The 22,706-nt window shown below is 49.4% G+C and overlaps 1 protein-coding gene and 1 long non-coding RNA gene across 2 annotated transcripts in view; one reads left to right on the top strand and one right to left on the bottom strand.

Moving 5' to 3' along the window:
* The first annotated feature begins 2,324 nt into the window (after window positions 1-2,324).
* On the top strand, window positions 2,325-3,194 carry LOC109528102 (uncharacterized). The gene is made up of 2 exons (XR_002170644.1): window positions 2,325-2,434; window positions 3,115-3,194. It is a non-coding gene; the product is annotated as an uncharacterized LOC109528102 (long non-coding RNA).
* The window catches only part of shroom3 (shroom family member 3), a 32,989-nt gene continuing 13,310 nt past the window's right edge, over window positions 3,028-22,706 (bottom strand). The window contains exons 4-26 of the mRNA XM_019890404.1: window positions 18,360-18,485; window positions 16,971-17,177; window positions 15,753-16,075; window positions 15,433-15,667; window positions 15,040-15,095; window positions 14,341-14,803; window positions 13,959-14,243; window positions 13,065-13,503; window positions 12,823-12,953; window positions 12,464-12,610; window positions 11,912-12,366; window positions 11,506-11,712; window positions 11,010-11,196; window positions 10,611-10,908; window positions 9,525-9,604; window positions 8,270-8,355; window positions 6,909-7,659; window positions 6,662-6,833; window positions 6,073-6,215; window positions 5,912-5,984; window positions 5,232-5,397; window positions 5,012-5,133; window positions 3,028-4,938 (exon numbers count right to left, since the gene is read on the bottom strand). Of these exons, the coding sequence (XP_019745963.1) occupies window positions 4,552-4,938; window positions 5,012-5,133; window positions 5,232-5,397; window positions 5,912-5,984; window positions 6,073-6,215; window positions 6,662-6,833; window positions 6,909-7,659; window positions 8,270-8,355; window positions 9,525-9,604; window positions 10,611-10,908; window positions 11,010-11,196; window positions 11,506-11,712; window positions 11,912-12,366; window positions 12,464-12,610; window positions 12,823-12,953; window positions 13,065-13,503; window positions 13,959-14,243; window positions 14,341-14,803; window positions 15,040-15,095; window positions 15,433-15,667; window positions 15,753-16,075; window positions 16,971-17,177; window positions 18,360-18,485 (5,539 nt within the window). The 3' untranslated portion in view covers window positions 3,028-4,551. The remainder of the gene's footprint in view (window positions 4,939-5,011; window positions 5,134-5,231; window positions 5,398-5,911; window positions 5,985-6,072; window positions 6,216-6,661; window positions 6,834-6,908; window positions 7,660-8,269; window positions 8,356-9,524; window positions 9,605-10,610; window positions 10,909-11,009; window positions 11,197-11,505; window positions 11,713-11,911; window positions 12,367-12,463; window positions 12,611-12,822; window positions 12,954-13,064; window positions 13,504-13,958; window positions 14,244-14,340; window positions 14,804-15,039; window positions 15,096-15,432; window positions 15,668-15,752; window positions 16,076-16,970; window positions 17,178-18,359; window positions 18,486-22,706) is intronic.

The following is a 22,706-nucleotide window of genomic DNA, read 5'->3' as shown; positions in this document are numbered from 1 at the left end:
GCCGCCGCCGCCTCCTCCTCCTGCAGGAGCTGGTTGAGGTCGGCGCCCATGCTGCGGCACATCCGGCCACTCAGCCGACTGCTGATGCGCCTGGCGAGCGTCGGATGCTGTCGCCGCAACGTGGCCGAGCAGTCGCTTGATTCGTGGGTGTCGTACAGATCACCTGGACGTCAAGACAATCATTTGCGACTCACAAAACAGAAATATTTGGCTTTCTGATGACATTTCAGGAGCTTGAGCACAGTCAACCTCATTTCTTTCACCCATTTGCGAATCCTGACCTGAGGAGTGGTGCCATGGAACTCCTCTGGGCACAGAGTGCTGCTCAAGATGCTCCGAGGAGCGATGGAATGGTGCCACGTGGGCATCAAATGCCCGCTTGTCGAGGAGATTGCCCGTCGAGTGATGCCAGGGTGCGCTGACCTTCAGTTCATCGTGACGCTTTGTCCCAGGGGGTCGCCGGAGGACCTGCTGAGTTTTGGAAGCCTCCACCGGACCACCTGATCTCAAAGCAGAGAGAGATCACGTGTGTGTATATCAAGTACACAGACATAAACACACACACACTGCACTTGAATAGATACAAATTAAAGACTGAAGTTGAGGTTTAAAATCAGAGAGATTAAAACTGTAGAACTGTACCCAAAGGGCAAAAATATTATGTTTGCGGAAAATGAATTAAGCAGAAAAATCGACCCGATTTTTTAAAAATTTTTTTATTATCCTTTTCAGGAGGTGACAAGAGATAAACATTTGAATGCCACGCGACCAAACCCTGAAAACGACGGGTGAGCCGTGATTGCGGTTACCTGAGCCCTAAGGCACTGTGATGTGATTTTTTTTTTTTTTTAAAAATCGTCCGCAAGTGGCAGTACAAGGCAAAAAAATGGCAGACTCCCGAGATGGATTTTAAAAAATGATTTTTTTTTTTTTTTTTGCTTACCTGCTAAGAAGTGCAGCTTGTCAGCGGTGCCATTCCACCCCGATCGTCCGGCTGCCCACTCGGTGCCGGAGAAGCCGGCGTCAGGCGCGTAGGAGAAGACGCTCCCGTGGCTGCTCGACAGCCACGTCCTTTCAATTGGACTCCAACCATGTCCGGGCTCCAGAACCACACCCGCAGGCTGCGAGTAGCGCCTCCCCTCGTCTTCAGCTCGATTTGGAGACAGTAAGGAGCGTTCTGCGGGGAGACTACGCCGGTCGGGGATCGATACAGGAACGACCACACCTGTACTCGGCTTTGGTCCTCTTAGCCGTGGCTCTGATTCCAATCGGGGGGCTTCTCCTTCTGCCACATTCTGGACAGAAATCATTGGAACGATCCTCTCTGTCGATGATGAGGCAACGGAATGGCTTATGGAGGATTCGGCGAGGGGTGCAAGGGGACCCATGAGAGGTCCGACTCCTGATGTGCTTAGGTTCATCTTGAGCCCTTCGTCGTCATCGCCGTCAGGGGCTTCTCCTTCTGCCACATTCTGGACAGAAATCATTGGAACGATCCTCTCTGTCGATGATGAGGCAACGGAATGGCTTATGGAGGATTCGGCGAGGGGTGCAAGGGGACCCCTGAGAGGTCTGACTCCTGATGTGCTTAAGTTCATCTTGAGCGCTTCGTCGTCATCGTCATCATCATCATCATCATCATGTGAGACTGCGGTTTTGTAGCTCTGCCTGTTTCTAGTGTGGCGTGGCGGAGCCTTTAGACCGGCATGAGGAAGACCCCCGTTTTTGGTTTTGGGGGGTCCGGGAGGTGAAACCTGCTGGGTGATTTGTCCGTGTCGGACTGAGGCTTGGGGATGGCCCTGTCCCACAGCGGCACCTTGGGGCCTCGGGTGTGTTTTGGCTGAGATTTGAGCTTGACTCACGGCCGGAGCTGCTTCAGCTCGAGGAACTTGCTTCGGTTCCAGCGTCAGGTTCAAATTCGTTTCGACGTTGTTGTTGTTGTTGGTGAGCAGGATACCAGCCGCCGGGAGGACTTTGTTCACGTCAGCGGATGCTGCCTCCTCTCGGGGCCGGGGTTTCTGACGAACTTTTTCTTTGCTCCAAGCCGGGTCCAAGGGCGGCGGTGGCTCAGCGGGACTCCGGGCGCGCGTCCCGGAAGCCGCGGTTCCGACGCCACTTGGGCCCGAACTTCTGAATTTCTTCCTGAGAACGACGTGCGACACGCCGTGCTCCTGCTTCACCGTGGCCACGGAGTTGACGAACTTTTTGAAGAGTTCGCGGTTACGAACCTGGTCCGCGTGATCCCGGAGGAAGCCCTTGAAGTGCAGGAGCAGGTCGGCATTTTTCACCGAGCCTCCTCTGCTCTGGAGAAAACGTAAAACCGAGTCTTGAGAGAAATCCGTGTCCATTTTGCTTGCGGTCTTTTTGCTCCTTGTTGGTTTCGAAGGTCGGGAGTTGGTCGAGTGTCAGAGGAATGAAGCCCCGCCCACTGCAGGTATTTAACCCCTTTCCAGCTGGCCGCATTCTTTGCAGGTGCACCGGAGGACGTAAACGCGATCATCACGATGCATTTTTAGCACAGATTCGATGCAGGTTTCGCCCATTTTAAAGTCAATATCGGTGACGAGATCCCAGGACTGCCAGTAGCCCGAGAAAGTGTATTTTTTTTAACCGCAGTTGCCAATTGAAAGACTTTGTTTCCCTCTAGCGAGCGACACTATAATACCGACAGTCCGAGTTTACCTTGTCAACGTGTAGGCCCGGTATTTTACAAAACGTTCGGGACGAAAACGTTTCACGTCGAACCGAAAGTGCACTCCTTTTGCACAACTTGCTGTTCTACGGTGCTTACTTTACTGTCTGTCTGTCGCTGCTCACCTGTCTACATTTGTTCATTTCGGAAAGGCCGACTTCTGATACAGTTTTCCTGGACTGCGGGGATCCTGCCTGTTTTCCAGCTCTCCGAGGAGCAACACACCCGATTCACACAATCAGGATCGTTCCGATGCCGCTTCAGAGCCGACATGCCTGATGTACTGATTGCTAGGAGTGAATCACCTTCCAAGAAATAGACAGTATCGCTGACGACATTTACAAAATATATTTATTTAGCAAAAACAAAATAAACGAACATCAGGAGCCATTTTCCAACCATCCAACTTTTTTTTTTTATAGGTCCAGCAAGTCAACCAGCAAAACCCATCTGGGATCATCTGTTGTGCCTACGAGGAGTAAATCAAAAAGTGAGCGTGATAGATTTTGTGGGTGATATTTGGAGAATAGGAAAGACTGACGATATGTAAAATGTGCTCTCTGAACTAGAAAAAGGTAACATTTGTGGCTGGAGGATAAAATAGTGTCCTTTAGACATTTCAGCACGAATAAAACGTGTACTCACGTTGTTAAAAACATTTTAAATATCTGCACTGCTGCCTCAATAAAGAACATGACACGTTTAACTTATTCTTGACATTCAATGGCATGAGGTTAACTGATTGGAGGAACCTCAAAAAAGTATGTTGTGTATTTGATGAGTAAGTGCATAGTCTCGAGTGGATAGCGTGAAAAAATATGGCCAATATTTCCATCTGCTGCTTAATTTTTTTTGACAAGAAAAAAAAAAAACCCTGATGTTTGCGGGGTTCTTTAAGAGCAGGAAAACACAACTGGAACCAAAAGGAGTTAATAGAATAATGAATCCAATTTTAAGCCCTGTTAGATCAAAAGGCATTCATTGGCATTGCTAGGTTAATTTAATGTCTAAATCTAAAATAATAACTTATGCTCAAATGTTGAAGACGGGCTTATTTTGTGATTTATATTAATATCAATAAGTTAGGGCCACCCAAAAATGTAAATATGACAAAACACGTTCAACATTGCATCCCGATCCAATCTTTGGACTCTTCCTTCTTTGACATCAACATGAAAATAAGTGTAATTTAATTTTAGTGGCCATTTTGTCCTATTTTGTCTTTGGCCACCAGCAAACATGGTTGTCTATTTGAGGAAACTCAAAGTTGCCTCCATGAGAGCAACGTTTGCACCGTTGCATTTTCCCTACCGTCTTCACATTATCACTAGTAAGAGTCTGTTCTTCTCTGTCATGTACTGAGTATTGTGTCTGAAGCAAGTTGAAAGAAAATTGCATATCAACATTTAAGGCTTTGCGGCCCTTGTCCTAACTCGGGGGGGGAAAAAACAAGACTCCATTATTCCAAGATCTCAAGGCGATGTGTCCAGTATTCCTACAACAGGTGGAAGCTTTTAAGCAATAGAAGAAAATGACCCTCATTAAAAACCGAACGATCTTGCATGTTTTCGATATTTTCTTGGGCCCTGCCAACCTGGTGGCTCTCTTTCCAGAGCAGGTAAGAACGGCAGCGGTTGGGCAAATTTCAAACTTAAGGCAGATGCGCTATTATTTCTCTTGTAAAAGTTTCAGTCGGGGCGCGAATAACACGAGGCACGTGACGGTGTTTGCGGCGTCAAGAGCGACGGACTGTGTGCATTGATTGAGTGAGACCAGGCCCACTCTTGCATGCTGTTAACTTCTCCAATCGGGAGTTCGGTTGTAGTTTCCACAGCGCTCCGTCTTGCCGTTTCACGACATCACAGCGACGTCACCGTGGTGGAGCGGGTCGAGTGGGCGTGGTCGGGAATCGGAGAGGAGGGAAGCAGCTGTGGGAAGGGAGAGGAGCAGGAGACGGGGCTCGGGGAGGAAGGCAAAGATCCTCTCGGCCAATCCGGAGGGAGGGTCTCCGCCAGCCTGGTCAGCTGCTCCTCGCGCTGGCGTATGAGGTCATCGAGGTTCCGTTGGCGAATCAGTAGGGAGGGTTTGGCGCTGACAAAGTGGCGGTAGTCTTGCAGCTGGGGTTCGCTGAGGTAGCCTCGCAAGACGGCGTGGACGACGCGCTGCCGTCGGTCCAGGTTTTGCTTCAGTTCCCAGGCATCCTCTGTTTGGCTGAGGAGCTGAGAGCGCTTGTGAACGAGGGAGTCCTGAGGAGACCAAAATTGCTGACGACATTCCATCCTATGAGGACTAAACGTCACCCGTACGAGGTTTTCTCACCCGCTCCTCAGAAAGGTCCTCCTTCGCGAGCTCTTTTCGTTGCAAAGCGAGCAGAGATTTGTCAATCCTCGACAGCCGACTGCACAGTGACAACAGCAGGTTGACGATTTTCTCAAGATCTCCTGTTAAAAAAAAAAACAAACAAAAGATTCATTCGACAGAAACTTTAGCCGAGCCCTCGGTTATTTGTGCTCCACCTATTTAGAAGGGATTGCTGTACCAATGAACATGCTGTACTTGTCCCTCTCATTTATCTTGCATAGTTTGTGCACCAGAGAGTCAACGCTGGCCCCGAGTGCCTGGTGACGCTTCTGCTCCTCGCCCAGAAGATCCTTCTCTCGGCGCATCGCCGCCACACTGCACCTCAGAGCCTCGCACAGCTCCGCCTAACAAAAGGGCCGATCAGAAAAAAGTTAACATTTCAGAGTACCGTAATAAGCAGAGCAATAATAGGCAATCCCATTTGATGTGTCCACTCTAGGTTTTTGAACCTTTCTTCCAATTGTATTCCATCGATATGGGCTTGACAGGAACAAAAAAATAAAATAAACATGATCGACTGTCCCAAAAATACCGTTTGAGGTGTGTACACCACTCAGATTTGTCGATATGAATAGCTCAAGACAAAAGATTCCTTTTGTGTGGAGTTTGCATGTTCTCCCATGTGGGTTTTCTGCGGGTACTCCACTTTCCTCCCACATTCCAAATACATGCATGGGAGGCCACTGCCGACCGCCTTAGGACGGCTGGCATAGGCTCAAGCATGCCTGCAACCCTCCTGAGAATAAGCGGATTAGAAAATGAATGGATGAATGGATAAATGTGGGGTCCGTTGGTTCCGGGTCCCTTAAATTGAAGTTCCACTGTATTTCGATTCTGCGTTGTGTTTTGTGTTTCTACCTTCCTGCTGTTGAGCTCCTTCTCCTCCATCTCAGTCCTTTGATCCACTTCTGCATTGACACCATTCTCACTCCTGGCAGGATGTAACACCCACATTTAATGGCCAAAAAAAAAAAGAGCAAAGTCTGAGGGTTAAACAAGATCCAAAGGAAAATAAATACCTGTCATTTAACGGGCTGCCCCTGGTTTCCCATGTGACTTTAGCACCCAGTCTGCTGTTGTGAAAGATCTCCTCCACAAGCTCGACAGGTGATCTACCCTCCGACGTTTCTAAGATGGGTGTCAGAGAGCGATCCTGCATGACCTGTGTTGAGCGGAAACAAGAATTATCAACAGCAATGAAAAAACTGGGTCAATGAGGTGCTGTTCTGTTCTGGGGCTGCATTGCTGCTTCTGCTGTCTTGAATCTTTGCAAAGCCAAGCATAATTAAGTTCTTCGAGAGAGAAATGTGCTGCCGAGAGTCAGAAAGCTTGATCTTCCAGGAGCTCTGATCTCAATCCGATTGAACATCGCTGGAAGGAGCTGAAACAAGCAGCCCTCAAACCTGAGACGACAGGAGAGCAGTTTGTCTCGCTGAAAGTTCCACAAATTGCCTCCAGAGGTTGCGCGGCAAAATATAAATATATAAAAATATGTCTCCATCTCTGATGTTGTGACAGGTGAGCGCAAAAAAAAAAAAAAAAAAAAAGATCAAGAAACAATAAAGCAACATCCTGTTTGGGACGGACCACCTGACTCCAGGTACCCACCAGCTGCCGTGCCAGCGTTTCCACTTGTAGCTCCTCCGCCGTCTTTTCCCTCTTGAGCAGGGGCTGGTACTCAAGGTTCAGCGTGTCGTCAAACTGGAGGCTGTCCATGCTGGACGAGGTGGACGTGAGGGTGGACGTTCGCGGCTTGGGGGAAGCCACAAAGCCGGGCGGGCTGGCGGAGAGTGGGAAGAGCGCACTCAACGGGTTTCATTTCGACATCGATATCAAACGGAATGGAAAAACCAACCTTGGCGCCGTCTGCAAAGAGCTTTTCTTGTCCAACTCAAGGAGAGGAGCGGGAGGCAGAGGGAAGGCTTCCGTCATGTTGGTCGCTTTGAGCGAAGGAGAAAGCGATGGAGGTGGAGGATTGAGAAGAAAGACCTCATCCAAGTCTTCACTAAATAGTCCCGCGGATGTTCCTGGTGTTTGTTGTTGGCCGACCGAGCTGCTGAGGCGACACTCTGACCTCTTGACCGAGGAAATGTTCTGAAGGGCGGACTGATGAGAGGAAGAGGAGGGACGCGACTCGACATTGCCGGCGTGTTTCTCGTCTGGTGTGGAAGCAAACTGGAAATGAGGCGGCGGCGACACCGGCTTGATGCTTGCTTCACAACGGCCTCCTTTTCTCTCCCAACTAAATGTCCTCTCTCTGTGAGCGCCATCGGTAGCGTCCTCTAATAGGCCGGCATCGCTCAAACTGTGCCGCGCGGGTTTGTCCGTCGCAAAGGTGTCAAGGTGGCCGTCTTTGGCGCCGCCGTGACTTTCGGCGATGCTGCTGTGGGGGGTGCTCGGGAAGGCGATGTCGTCCAGATTGGCTTGACCGGGAGCCTCGCCCGACTGCCGCGCCGTCCCCGCTCCATCCCGGGAAGCGGACGCGGAGGAGAGCGGGCAAGGCAGACCGACCGAGGCTGCGAGAGACGACATGCTATGGGCTCGCTGACGCTCACTGTTCCTCTGACGCTGTCTGTCCCTCAGTGGGACGGGGGAGTGGGAGAAGGCTGGATCGAGGAAGGAGACACAAATGATGGCGGTGTTCAAATCAAACTGGTCAAGCGAGTCATGTTTTTGTTTTTTTTTTTTTAAACTTCCTCTCCCTGTCCTGTATTTGCAACATTGGGTTGAAGTCGACGATTTTGCCGGCTTTCCACGTTGCGTCCGCAGTAGTAACATTTACACCGCCAAAAGAAGCAACCAGCGTTCTACCTTTGGCCACAACGCGATGTCACATATGAATAAATACGGCACCAAAAAACCTCAGTGTCTCCCTGTCCCACTGCTTTGCACGCCAGACGCCACTGTCGATTCTTTGCCACATTCCAAAGACTGTGATGGTCAGCGCCAATGGTTGTTTGTCAGTGTGTGCCCTGCGATTGGCCGGCAACCAGTTCAGGGTGTCCCCCGCCTACTGCCTGAAGTTAGCTGGGATGGGCTCTGGCATGCCCGCGACCCTCCTGAGGATCAGCGGATCGGAAAATGGATGGATGTGTACTCGTGCAAATCAGTCGGGACTTTTTTTTTTTTGTCATTCTGACGTTTGTACGTCAGCCCATAGTGCGAGTACCGTAGCTAACCTTGGAGCGCACAGATGCAAAGAGTGAGCACGCTCACCTCGAGAAGAAGTTCCGGCAGGCTGGAGGCGGTGAGGATTGTTGTGAGGAGAAGCGAGGCCCTCTAGTGGCTCCTTCTCTCCAGCGCTGAGAGACGTGACACAGGAAATTGTCAAGAGACGGACGGTACAACGGAGCAAACGCTTTTGACTTTTCTGGACTGTGTGCTTTTTTTAAAGGCGTAAGTGCATTATTGTGCCATCCTACTTGCATCTGTCTGATTTCATGCACATTCACGAGACGTTGTTGCCATGTGTGCCCCTGTCAAGTTTCGAGCCTTCTCTCATTTAGTGCAAAGTCAATTTGTTCTTTGGATAAAGTTTTCCCACCATCATTCAAAATTGTCCTTTCTTTTTTTTTTTTTCCAAGATTCCCTTGCGTAAGGAGCAGTACATTCACGAGCTTGCTATTGCAATATATCAAAAAGATTTGTGCAAGCATCCACACACACACACCCACACACACACAGAATTCCTAAAGTGACCCTTGCCCCTCACATTTGGAGACTAAACATATTCGATGGCTTTGGCTTCATAAATCCCAGTGCGCTGAAGTTGTTTGTTTTTTCAGTGTCGGTGCCAGGGAGTTTTCTCTTCTTCCTTCAAACACATCGTCCTCATCCCTGAACCCCTTCGTGCTCTTCTTAACTCCTTGCTTCCATCGTATTCTCTTCGTAGCTCTGATTCATGTTTTTTTTTTCAATCATTGATGTTTCTCCCTCTCCTTCTATAATTTCCAATCCATAATCTCTCATGTTCTTCCCGTTCCAACGGATCTGCATCATGTTTTCCTCCCTGATGTTTCCCTACGGGCACGTCTTTCTGCCCTTCTACTTTCTGTTGCCCGCTCAGACACTTTGACTGGCTTCTTTCAGATGTCCAGTCAATTTTCTTTTTACCCAAGCCTCACTTGTTTCAGTATATTCAAAAATAAATCAAAAATAGAGCACACATTCTCTGATACACACGCACACAAAAATCATGTCAATTCTCTCTAAAAAAAAAAAAAATTTTTTTTTAAGTGCAACCACTTTTGTAAACCAAGACTCCTTCCCTGATCACTATTCTGTTCACTGGCATTCTGTAAAATTTCCCCCCCTCAAAAATAAACTCGATGAAGCGGGAGATGAAATCGGATGAATCAGCAAAATGTAACCGAACAAAATAAATAAGATGGAGGCAGAGACAAAGCCAGTGAAAAAAGGGAAGCGAGCAGCCTGACGATGAAGTATGAGGATGTGGATGTGTTTGCGGTACCTTTCCTCAGTCTGAGCGCAGCGGCGCTCCGGCTCGCACACAAAGGCATCAAACATCTTCACTTGATCTGACGCGTAGTCCTGAAACACACACGGCAGTCCGCTCGATTTGTTTGTTGTTTGGAAGATGCAGCCAAGGGGCACCCGCTTCAAACTGCAGTCCAAGCACATGCATGTCAACTTGAGTGACAAATGATGACTAAGAAATGCAAGAATATTACACGAGAGTATCAAGAAATGTCCAAAATATTTCCTGACGTGGAAACAGGGTTCCGACATCCATGCACTGAGATGGAAAATGTTTGATGCAAATTGGTGTCAATAGCAATGTCAGTATAATGTTGTTTCCTTTATTTACCAGGAGAGAAAATGTCCGCAGGGAAACTTCAAGTTAAAAGAGCGTCTCCGTGTGTCTGCCTCAAATGTTAAGTTGTTTACGCGACACTGATCCCGCTGATAAGGTACGCAGATAAAAGAGAAGTTCGTCTTTTGCTGCCTTCCATTAAGGACTCTGCGGATGTCATATGTATACGTGGCTGTTTGTGTTTTATCTTTCCTATCAAACACATCAAACGGCGCCCAAGCCAGCATCCCCGGCAGCTCTCCGGCTGGCGGCACCATACAGGAAATGACGAGGATTCTGGGTATTTCCTGTGCGGCTCCGAACAAAATGTCCCCGAAGCCAAATGTGCGTCGGAACCTTTTTGCACGAAAAACAAAGCACTTCAATGTTTCATCGTTCCATCAGTTTAAAGTGTTGATGTTGTGACCGATGAAATGTTGAAGGAACCGACGAGCATCTGTTCGAGGACGAAGAGGCGGCAGTGCACGTGTGGATTACATGTTGCAAAATTGCAGACAGGTCGAATTGGCATCTTGATGGAGGAGACAGAAACAGACAGAGCACTTTTGTACTCGCCTGCTCATCTTCCTCATGTTTATGAACGTGTCTGCTCTTTTGCATTTGTGTCCATTACCTGCAACGTTTTGTCATTTTGAATGGTAAAAATGGGATTTCCTCCTTCCTCGCGACATTGACATCACAGCCCGCGTCATTTGGAGCGCCAAGCGCGTCGGTGCATATTACCTGACGGAGTATGTCCAGAGTCGGGGATGAGCGGGATCGAGAGTGGCTTGGAATCCTTTCCTCTGACCGCTCCAAAAGGTCTTCAACGGAGGCGGATTTGCCCGAGCCCAGCACGGACCCGACCCCGGCCAAAGACCCGCTCGCCTGCTTGGGGCCGAGGCGCTGCTTCTGGTGGGGGCTCGCTGCCTGTTGCAAATCTTTTGACCCGATGGCACTCGGTTTATCGGAGCCTGCCTCTCGGGCGAAATTATGCGGGAGGTGGGCGATGGAGGTGCGGCGCGCAGGCGGCGAGTCGCCACTAAGGAACACAAAATATCAAATGGCTTAACGACGATCAAACATCAGCAGCTGGAAGTGATTCAAAAATGTCTCCCGGTGGTTTGAAGTCGACTTGCTTACCATGTTGACGGTTGTGACGGAGCCCTCGAGGCGGACACTCTGCCCGGGTGGTACAAATTGGACGGAATGCCTCGCAGGTCAGCTCCAGGAGAGGACAAGTGACGCCTGTCACTCGAAGAAAGGCTGCGATCCAGGCCAGAGTCTTGGAGGGAGAGCAGGCTGGAGGTAGAGGAGAGGCTGAAGGTGTCTGGGGGAAGCGTTGGGGGAAATTCATTCGAAGAAGCAGAGAAGAAAAAGAAAAAGGAGGTAAGCATTGTACATTTTTCTCCACAACACGATTTGTTTTGTCCCCCAAAGAGCAGAAAAAAAGTGATTACCCAAAGCAACTGAATTCTGACTTTGCAACTTCGCTAATCTCTAAAGAGCATTAAAAAAAGGGCAAGAAGACAAAAACTGTCGGAATGCAAACTAGGATGTCCAAAAGAGGGCAAGGGCAGTTAGATAAAGTGCAGGATCTCTCTGAGAACAAGTCCAAATTCTGCCTTGGCGCGCCCACCTGAATGGGAGGCGTTTTCCGACTGCAGATAAGCACTGAGAGGCCTCGGCCCAGCCCGCTCTCTCCCCTCATCTTTCTTGGCGTTTCTCTTCCTCAGCACGTACTGAGCCACGGCATCTTGCTGAAGCTGACGCAAGTCGGGCCTGGACATGGCGTTGTTTGCGAATCCCAGTTCAAACATCTTCCGCCGGTCAGCCACACTGGTCTCTAGCAGGAAGGAAGATCGGTGTCGTTTCACGAGGTGAGCCGCCTGAGCTGACTTTGGTGGCTCAAGTTCGGAAGAGTTACTTTGGACGACACCGTGTGTGCGTGCCTTTTAAAAGTTCAATACGAGCTCGACTCAAAACAAGGACCGGACGAGACTAGCTGTACGATGTGTATTGTAAGGCCGTTTTGTTTGATTTACCTCCGCCAAGCTTGAAGAGACCTCTCTCAGAATCCGAGATGCCAATCTCGTTCATGTTGTCCGGCTCAGAATAGGAGCGTTTCTTCTGGCCCGGCGTGAGACGTTTGCGTCCGCCGATTCGCAACACGGCGGGAGGTCCGACGGGCGCGACGTCGGGTAAGGCCGGGGGACTTGGGCCTCGGGTCTCCGGTCCGACCACGTGGCGCTCTTTTGGAGTGTGAGGGGATGGGACCGGGGTGTGGACGAGGACGCTCAGGGGCTTGGGCATGGTTTTCGGGCCTTTCTTCTCCGAGGGTGGATGGTTGCCCACCAAAGGCGGAGGCTGATGGCTGCCACGTGAGGCGGGATTGGGGGAATAAACTGCACGTGAGGAACGGACGGGGGAGGAATTCTGTTTCAAGGAGATCGAGCGCAGGACCTTCGATTGCGCCTCTTTCAATGAGTCCTTGTAGGATCTGCTTGAAGACAAGGTTTCCATGTTAGGATGGTCGACAGACACGGCGCGCCAACTGGCCGACGGTAAAACGGCGGCCTGCCGATGTGACCTCCGACCTGTGGAAGGACGCGTCCTGCAAAGCGCCCGACGTGTTGTGGACGTCTTGTTTCCATAAGGTCGTGCTCTCATCGTCTTCCCTGGGTCCAGCCAAATGGAGGCTGCTTAGACTCCTCTCCAGGGCTGAACTGGGATCGGGTGCGGTCCTGAGCAGAGCAGGAGAAGAAAAGCGCTAAGAAAATGCACAACCTCCCCCGAGGCCGACTAGGCATCCGTCTGTAACTCGGCTTTTGTGAGCCAAGCAACGGAAGGGCTCAACAACGGTTTTGGAAAACATATGTTTTGCCTTTCCACAGACTGCGATACACGCTAGCGAAAGCTCGTGTCCCATCGAAATAGAGCTGCGTCACCAGCCCACCTGTCTTTCTTGCAATGGCCGCCGCCTCCTCTGTAGCTCATCGTTCTGTGGGCTTTGGTGCTCCTTTCGAGCATGCTTCTGAGATCCTCCGCTCCACAGGGGGCGCCGTGGGATTTGTCCAGCAACTGATTCTGAATGATTTAAGCATTGCAACTTAGTAGAGCAAGATTGGTTGATGGATCAGGATTTGTGAAGCTTGCGTGCGAAATGTAAAGATGCATTTCTTGGTTTGTTTGACTCACCCGGCGGAAAGAGCTTTTGTGGTGGTTGTGACTGATGCTTTGACTCCGTTGCTTTCCTTCTCTGTCACAATGCTCAAAGCGACTGACCCTCTCTAGGACAGAGAGACTACGGGTGGGTCCCTGGATACCCTCACCCAATGTGTCGTTGTCATGACTACTGGCAGAGACGGCACCGTTTGGGCTGGTGGAACGCTGTACCTCGACCAGGGCATTCTCCAGACGAGTCAGTGGGTGTTCTTTGTCTCTGTTCTGCTCTTTCTGCTCCGCGTGATGGTAATGAAGAGCTGCTGAGTCACTGTGGTGACGGAGGGAGGCCTGAGCGGAGCAGGCGGGGGAGGAGTGTTGAGGCTGAACTAATGAATGGGAAGGGGGCACTTGTCCCTGCGCGACTCTTGAGTACGACACTGGCTCTGGATGGACGTTGGGTTGCTCCACCAATCTGAAAAGAGAAGATGAAATTCATCATTCGTGTGACGTCTCGCAAATTTAAGGGGAATTCCAGTTTGTCACTAAATCTGCAAGTCGAAGTTTAAATTCAGTTCTTTCCGACCGGCGTCATCTGAGACGGACCGGCGCAAAGTCGAGAAGCGTGCTGTGGTCTGACGAGCCCACATTTCAATTTGCTTTTGGATATCATGCGTCCTCCGGGCTAAAAGGAAATGGACCACCCAGATTTTTATCAGCGAAAGGTTCAAAAGCCCAACTCTGTGATCTTAAGCGGGTGTGTTAAGGCATGCCGATGCATGGGTAACTTGCACATCTGTGAAGGCACCATTCATGTTGAAATATACTGTATATACCGGTAAAATATCGACCCCGCCAGTACTTGACTAAGGAACTTCAAAAGTATTAGGGTGTATTGTAGCAGTGGTATTCTTTTCGACTTGTACATACCTTCTCACGTGCCCCCCCGACTGCACAGTTGTGTAAGGATCCCTCCGCTCTTGGAAGGTGTGGGGTCCGAGAGTCAAAGGTGACTGAGTTTGGGGATTTAGGAAGTCTTGTTCCTGCACCATTCGGTTGTGGGGTCCTTGGTTGGAATGCATATGGGGGTGATGCGGGCTGTCAGCCTGAGGTCCCTGCTGGCGCTGAAACACGTTGGCCCCCGCTTGGCTCTCGGATCTTCCTGCAGTCGGAAAGGCTCTGTTGTGACCAAAATGACTGTCCTCCTGTTGATTCCTGATCGAGTCGGAGGAGAAAGAGAACATCAGAGTCTGGGGGGGAAACGGGTGGAAACACTTGTACGCATCTGTTGACTGACACATCAAATCATTACCTTGGTGAGTCGTGCGCTCCGCTCGGCGTTGCGGCAACGGGCGGAACGGCGGAGTGGACGTACGGTGATGAAATGTCCATTTGGTGACCTTTTTCAATCGATGGCGGTTTTCCATCCCTCCATCGCTCGCTCGCTTCCTCCTCCTGTCCTCTGACCTTCTGCGGACCTTGCTGCTGTTGCCGGTTGCTGTCATTGGCCAGAGCAGGATATACTCCCGAGGCAGATGATACGGGACTCGAACCGGGCATCTGCGCATAGTGGGGTTCTGGCTGGGGTACGGGGTAAACGCCCGTGGGCAGAATCGGGCGTCCTGACTGGGGAGCTGCGCTCGTCAAGCTGGTGGAAGGTCCAGAAGGTGAACCTGGCGGGGAAAAGCCCTGACGGGGCTTTGTGGTGGGGCTGCTCTCTGGACTCTTTTCGATGACCGTGTGGAGCTGACCATCAGTCAAGCACGAGCCTTTAGCTGAAATTGCAATCAGGTAAAATGTCAACCAATCATTTTCATTCCAACTGATCCAACCATTAGGGTGGCAGATGAGATGTCGATCCTAGCTGACGTTGGGAAAGAGGTGAGCTGCACCCTGCACTGGCCAGCCAATCCTAGATAAGGCATCTTACATATTGATATGGCTAAATAAGTGGCAGATTTGGTTCTCTCTCTTTCTGTAGATAAACGTAGATAACTTCTTCATACTGTACCTGTGCTTGAGGCGAGTGGCCCACTGGAGTGGTGATAGGAGCCCTTCTGCAGAGCCCTGTTTGGAACGTGACCCGTTAGATGAAATGTAATATTAAAGGGAAGAGAATGTTTCAGTGCAATATACGGACTGATCGAAAAAAATGTTGTACTCTAATAGCATCGCCAATTCTCCCTCCAATAGATCATAAATAAAACTCTCAATCAAATAATAAACACGTGTGTAAACAAGTTGAACGCTTTACATTTCAAAATGATTGCTTAAACACAAGCAACAGAACCGTTTTTCAAGGAATACACCAAAGAATGATAATTGCTCGTCTGAAAAATTCGTCCGGTTTTTCGTCAGCTATTCATTCAAAAGGCGTTCCGTAGGAAAAAGCCAACCGGCTCACCGATTAACCGCCCGGGGTTGCTCCACACTTGACCAAGAGTTGGGCCTCTCGTGGCTCTTGATGGCCGCAAAGCTGTCGCTGCGCCGCGGCGGAGCCGGCGCCCCCTTCAGGTTCTCATAAGAGCCGGGACTGGTTCCGGGTGCCCATATAGGACCCACGCTGTGCCTGTTCGCAGCCAGCACGCCACTGCTACTGGCACCGCTGCTGTTGCTGCTGCCGCGGTAACAGACTCCACCTAATGGCAGCAAAGGTTAACAAATAAATAAATCATAAATGCCACCCATCCAAAAATGACCACTGTCTTGATCGTGGTACTTTACTTGGCGCATCTCTGCTGTGCCCTCCCTTTGCTCCTTCCCCACTTCTTGAATCGTCGTTATGGAGCGATAATGCCGACGGAGAGCTCAGCTCCTGCTCCTGAGAGAGCCCCTGCTGGGTATTGTAAACCGTCCGGATGTAACGTATATCGGCATGTTGCATCTCTCCGCTTCCTCCTCTCTGGGGCACCGTGTCCAGTGAATAGGAGCGCTCGGGACTGAAGGGTGGAGCGGAGGCGAGGTACTCTGGAATACTGGAGCTGGTGGAGAAGGAGGAGTATGCCGAGTCGCGCTTGCTGTGGAGGTGATCGATGCTGTTGGAGGACCTAGAACGAGACGTGACGTTTATTTGAGGGTTTGGTTGAAAAATCGGAGGAAGAAACACGCCTCATAATCTGTGCTGGTATTTAGAGCTTCCTTTTTTTTTTGTTGTCACTTCTCTGTCCAAAGGCAACATGCAACCAGTCCCTAAACAATTGAGTGACGAGACTGTGACTAGTGGTTTGCTTTTTTTCCTGTGAGGGCCAAGAAACGTGTCCGTTCACTGACTGGGGGGCGGGGTCAGTTTGTAACTAAAAGTATGACGATCGCAGGGGTGTCCGTCCAAACATAAACGTTTCTTGTTTTCCAAAAAGCCACACATGACCAAATATTAACCCTTTCAGGAAAAAAAAAAAAAATCTGAACAGAAAAAGAGGATCTACCAGCAGATGCAAACCACCCGATGTCAGGGCTCGGACTTGAATAGTTTCTTCTGAGATACACACAGCAGTCTTTTCATTGATGAATCACATGATGGAAGTTGCAAAGCGAATTGAGAAGCGAGGAGAAACATTTGGTATGGACATAAAGAGAGAAAGATGCAATCAAACAGGTCGGGAAAGCATTCACCATGCAACAATGACACTCAAGAACAAAAGGCTTCATCGGGTGAGGGAAGTGGAAGATTTGAAACTGGCCAAGTCAACCTCGAGCTTCAAACCTTGAAGGGAGTTTCGATATTCATGAATATACATTTCGATATCGGTGAACTTAATAACATTCTACCATCATAGGCTGGCTCTGATGGCCGAGATACGAGACGTGTCAATCGTGACAGGCAGCGCCACAGATTGATGATTGAGGACTTTGTCCTTCACTTTGCTGCCAAGATGGGATAAAACGCAGCCTCTTACATGTCGGACTTTGATTGGATTAAAAATTGAGAACGTTGATACAAACCTGGCAGACGATAGCTGTTGGCAGGAGGAGTACGCAGGGTGGGGGCCACTGTGGCTGTGATGGCCCAGCGTGTGGTGGTGCTGGAGGTGCGCAGGCGCAGGAGGATCCAAACTCTCCATGCTGCCTCTTGAGCTGTACTGGTCGGGACTCTTCCTCAGGTAGCCGCCGTCCGATTCAAACCCGCCCGAGAGGTCCGTGGTGGAGGCACTGCTCAATACGCACAAAGAATATTTGATGACCATTAGGCAGGAACAGAAAGGACCGCGCTCTTGCTAACCAGACGGAGGACAAAAATGCTGTTTTGCATACGTGCAAAATACAGTTGCGCTTCGAAAAGGATATACAAAAAGGTCAATGGAAATTGTCCCGAGGTATGATTGTGAGCCCCGAACGGTTGTTGGTCTGAGCGTGCCCCACAACTGGTTGGCGACCAGTTCAGGGTGTACCCCGCCTCCTACCCGAAGACCGCGGGGATAGCCTCGAGCACGCCCGCGACCCTCGTGAGGAGAAGCAGATTCGAAAATGGATGCATGGAAGAGGGGAGGTGAGGGCAGAATAGACAAAAGTCTCCATTTTTTGGGGTCAATCTTTTAAAAGTTTCAAAACCTTGATAAATGTGATGTTTGTAACCTCGCGACAATAAGTGAGACATGGACCGAAGATGAGTTTTTGGGTACTGCGAGCGTGTGCATGTGGGTCGTTGTCTGCGTGTGTGCATCGACGTCCCACTTTGATTCACCAACGCTTCCAAGCGAACACAACGCAATTACTGCTTTTGAAAAGAGGCCAGTCTTTGCCGTTCTTTTTTTCTGTGTCAGTAACTTTTCCTGCTTCGGGAACTTGTGTCAGCCCCTCTGCCTCTGTCCACCTTTTGTTACATCTGAAGACATGACGTGAAAAACAACTTTCAAATCCAGAATGCCTCAGCCTCAAGTTAGCATAGCAGTCCAACAGTCGTGTCCGTCGAGTGCGTGCATCTGTTGTGGGGGGTGAGTTGTTGCCACGGGAGACCCGGAGGTGACGTGGGGAGGGAACATGAAGAATTCCCCCTCTCTTTGGGTATTAGCGTCAATGCCCCCGCCTAACAAACAGAGTCATGTCACAGCCTTTCACTTCCATTTACTGCCGTTTAACAAAAACACTGACGTCACTTTGTCCGATGACATCAATCTGCCGACCAACGGCTCCTCTTTACGTAACAGACACGTCGTACGCGACGCCGCGCATAGGGCTCGATTTGAAAATTGCCATGGCTGATTTTGCGTTTTTTTTAAATAACACATTCAAGAGGCAGGCGCAAAGAAGCATGCAAAAGCGGTGCAAACACTTGTTATCAATCTGCGCTCGTTTCAAAAGAGTCCACCAAAGACAAACAAAGCAGACACTGACCTTGCGTGGTAATTGTGATGCCAAGCGCTACTCATGGTGTCCATCCCTTCCTGCTCTGACTCCTGCTGACCTTCACCCAGTTTTGTTGAATGCCACGAGTGAGGACGAGATGCCGTTTCACTGCGTCTGTGAGGAGGTTTGCGCACAAAGAAATTGTTTTGCAACGTGACACGATCGGAACATTTTCAAACATGTCATTAAAATGAAGAAGGAGGATTGATCTGCATGGGACATTTCATTAGGTATGGCTGTCGTGCCAACCACCGGTCTGCGGACGAGTGGCAGGCCGCGGCAAATTTGGTAGCGGGCCACACAGAAAAAGATATATCTCAATATTGTGTGGGCGGTGCGACAGCCAACCCGACACTCCGTCCGTTACCTTTCGAAGAGCAATACAACTAGGGGGCGGGGGGGGGGGTCATAATATCATTGTTAGAATATATTGTTTTGTTTTTGTTGCACTGTTGAATAAAAATGTGTAAAATGAAAGAAAAAAATGTCGTGTGTTCACGGCATGACATATCCACCGAGTTATGATTTCAATATTAAAACTCAAAGCATCCAAATACGTGACGGCAGCAAAATATCCAGCACCAAAAATCTTAACTCAATTGCAATTTTGTAAGCAGAGAATTTTTTTTTTTTTTTTCCCGAAGAACAATCATGCCTGTGACTTCACATTTCACATCACTCTGGATAGGTTTGGCTTTCCGTATTTATTCATGCCGACAAACAGGAAAAGATCGTATCTGCATAATGAGGGGACAGCTACGTGAAATCATGCATGTTTCAGAACCTCGGGAAAATGCATAATGACAGGACGCGACTGGCAAAACCTCGGCGTTTTATCATCTGTGCTGGCATGACACAAATAGCGGTCGATTCATTTTCTGCGCTGTTTATGCTGTGCGGGATTGCTGAGGAGCTGGCCGAATAAAAGTTGATGAAGGGTGAGAGGTGGACTGCACCCCGCTCCAAGAACAAAAGCATGCACCCCGAGCTGGTCGCCAGTCCGTCACAGGGCACATACAGAAACAAACGACCATTTGCACCCTCATTCACGCCGTCACTCAGCGGGACTTGATCCCACGCTGCCTGCACACAAGTCAGGCGAGTGGACCACGACAACATCGGCGACCCCCACATTTATTCAGAAATGTATATCAAAATATCTATCTATCGATCGATCAATCTTTTTGGGTATTTCTTAAATCGAGTCTTGATCAGTTCAGTAGGACGTGCCTTCCATATGTCAACGTTTCATGTAACATGAGAAGATGAAAAACGGTCGCGTGTTTAATCGCAATTGCAATATTGAGCCGGCGGACAAACGCGCGGTGGGATTGTTTTTCAAATCGCTCATCCCAACTAACAAATATTCCACTTCCGTTCAGGAGTCAGTTCTGAAGCGAGATATTGCTTGTACACGGAAACGTTTAGTTGGATTCTACCAAATCATCCATGAAGCGATACATGCATCATTCTTTCTCCAATACTGTTATTACTAACGGGGCAGCATCACGTTGTTACAAAAGAAATCAAAGTGAACCGTTTTACCTGGATGTGAATCTGAGTACTTTGGAAATGAGGCCAGTCGCCAGGTTGTTGACGCTCGCCTCCGACGGCGACCGACACAGCGCCCCCTCGGACCGACCCAGCGCCGCTTTTTTCTGCTTCTTTCGAAGCTTCCTACGATAGAATACCTCCAACAACTCCATGGCCTCGCTTTTCACCGCTGGCTTAAAATACACTTAAAAGCTCTTTGTCCTGCGAGAAAAGATTTTTTTCAGCAGTATTTGATCTGCAAAATTTTGTTCAGCTTCATATGAAAGCCTCAACCTTTAGCTGTCTTCCGCATCCTCTCTCATTTCCCGTCTCAAACCGAATATCCAGTCTCTCGTCTCTTCTCTACTGAGAGTAAAACTGCAGCATGACCACGGAGAAGCGAGCCCCTCTGCAACTACTGCGTCTCTTCCCTCCGACTGCTATCTTGGTACTGGTGGGCTGGAGAGATTGGCACCGTTTTGCCCACTGACCCTCAGCGTGTCGAGCAATTGAAGCAATTACGAGTCATTAGGCTGCCGCATGTTAAAAGCATGAAGTAAACATCCCTGCTGGATGCTAGCTGTGGATGTGCGGAGAGAGCGGAAAGAGAGAGAGAGAGAGAGGTGCAAGACAGTGAGAGAATGAGTAGCGGGGAAGGGCAGGGGAATGGAATGTGATAAGAGAAAAGAGATAGTGGCCAATTAAAAACTCAAGAACTGATCGAGATTTGCATCTATGTTTTTTGCAGGTGATGTGGAACTGTCGGCGTCAAAAAGCCGCTATCGCCAACTGTCACTCGAGCGGTTCCGGTGTGAAGCGGTTTGCCTCCGACTGCTATCTTGGTACTGGTGGGCTGGAGAGATTGGCACCGTTTTGCCCACTGACCCTCAGCGTGTCGAGCAATTGAAGCAATTACGAGTCATTAGGCTGCCGCATGTTAAAAGCATGAAGTAAACATCCCTGCTGGATGCTAGCTGTGGATGTGCGGAGAGAGCGGAAAGAAAGAGAGAGAGAGAGAGGTGCAAGACAGTGAGAGAATGAGTAGCGGGGAAGGGCAGGGGAATGGAATGTGATAAGAGAAAAGAGATAGTGGCCAATTAAAAACTCAAGAACTGATCGAGATTTGCATCTATGTTTTTTGCAGGTGATGTGGAACTGTCGGCGTCAAAAAGCCGCTATCGCCAACTGTCACTCGAGCGGTTCCGGTGTGAAGCGGTTTGGATGAAAATCAGCACCCGACGTATCTGAGAACACAGTCCTCAGGTAGAAAAGAGTGGAGTGCCCTTTGCAGGTCAGGGACGAGATCCTGCCGCAAGCGGAGGAGTTCAAGCCTCTCGGGGTCTTGTTCATGAGGACTGGGCGAGAGATCATCGAGTGGATTGGTGCAGGATCTGCGTAGTGTCGACCGTATTGGTCTGTCGTGGTCAAGTGAATGGCTTTGGGTTCCCCCGCAAGAGCTGGACGAAGTGGCTGGGGAGAGGGACGTATAGACCTCCCCACGTAAGACGCTGCTCCTGTGACCTGACCCCGGAGAAGCAGAAGAAAAGGGATGGACAACCTGCCCCGACATCTCAGCCATTAAGAACGAAAATTGCTTCAAAATGGCATTGCGTTAATTTCCAACTTCAATTATTATTATGATGTATTAATCACACATCACTTTCAGTTGCATTTTTATGTATGAATAATGCCTTATAAATAAAGTTTGATTGATAAACCAGGTACACATTTATCTTGATGTTATCCCTCCCTGTTTTTACTCCAACTACCTCCACTCGTATGACTTCAAGCTTGAAATGGGGGGGGGGGGCTTCCGATTAAATTGCTTTTTTATCTAGCCATAGGAATGATATGGCAATGCGACAGAGGGCAGATTACTACAAATGGTGCAATTACTGATTTAATGTGGAGTCTCCCCGAGTGCTCAGACCAAACACAAAGTCTGTTTTGCAAGAAAAGTGCCGTGGGAAACCCAAAAAGAGCAATCTCTCAGATCTGCCCGGAAATCAAAATAGACGTTTGTCAAAACACGCACATGAAACTATGTTAATAGCTGCTGTGTGTGTGTGTGCGTGTGTGTGTGTGTGTGTGTGTGGGGGGGGGCATGTGAGGCTGTCCGAGCCTGCCATACGTGTGTGTTCTTTCAACAACACACTTTTAAGGTCCTTGTATAATCACCTTTAAGGACCCCCACTATAAGTTGAAAGACTACAGTGACAATTTCTTCAGTCCCAAGTGGACGCGCATTCCATAGCGCAGTCCAGTGTCCAATTTGTATTCATCGCAGATTCGAAGAGCACAAAAGTAACGCCGCCGTCGTTATTGGGATGAAACAAAACCTAGGGGTCTCTCGTGACAAATGGCGAGAGACACATGGTTGCGCTAATAGTCAGTGGGACATGAGGCAAGAGTCACCCGATCAAAGGAAAATGTTTGGATTGTTTCGGTGCAGTGCGTGTGTTGAAAGCAATTATGCGATGAGCTCATTTTGAGAGAATGTGATGACTCAGTATCAAGAAACATCAACTTGGAATCACTGAAAATAGACGAGCGGAGGAGGACGGACGGGCTCGGAGAGAAGCGTGACGAGAGAAGGGACGAACTGAGATCAACACCGGACAGGGAGGAGGAGGGCGGGAGGTGGAGAAGCGGGGAAAATAAAAACGCATTTTGGACACCAGAAAGAAAGAAGAAAAACGAGTAGGATGAGGACAAGGAACAAGACAAGAGAGGATGTCCAGTCAAGGATTGAGAGTGAGAGATGGACAGATAAAAGGGGAGAAGGAGGGGAAATGAAAGGAA

Source organism: Hippocampus comes, unplaced genomic scaffold (assembly GCF_001891065.2).
Source record: "Hippocampus comes isolate QL1 unplaced genomic scaffold, H_comes_QL1_v1.1 scaffold406, whole genome shotgun sequence".
Taxonomy (NCBI): Eukaryota; Metazoa; Chordata; class Actinopteri; order Syngnathiformes; family Syngnathidae; genus Hippocampus; species Hippocampus comes.
The sequence above is the reverse complement of the archived record's forward strand: the minus strand, read 5'-3'. Positions and strand labels throughout refer to the sequence as shown.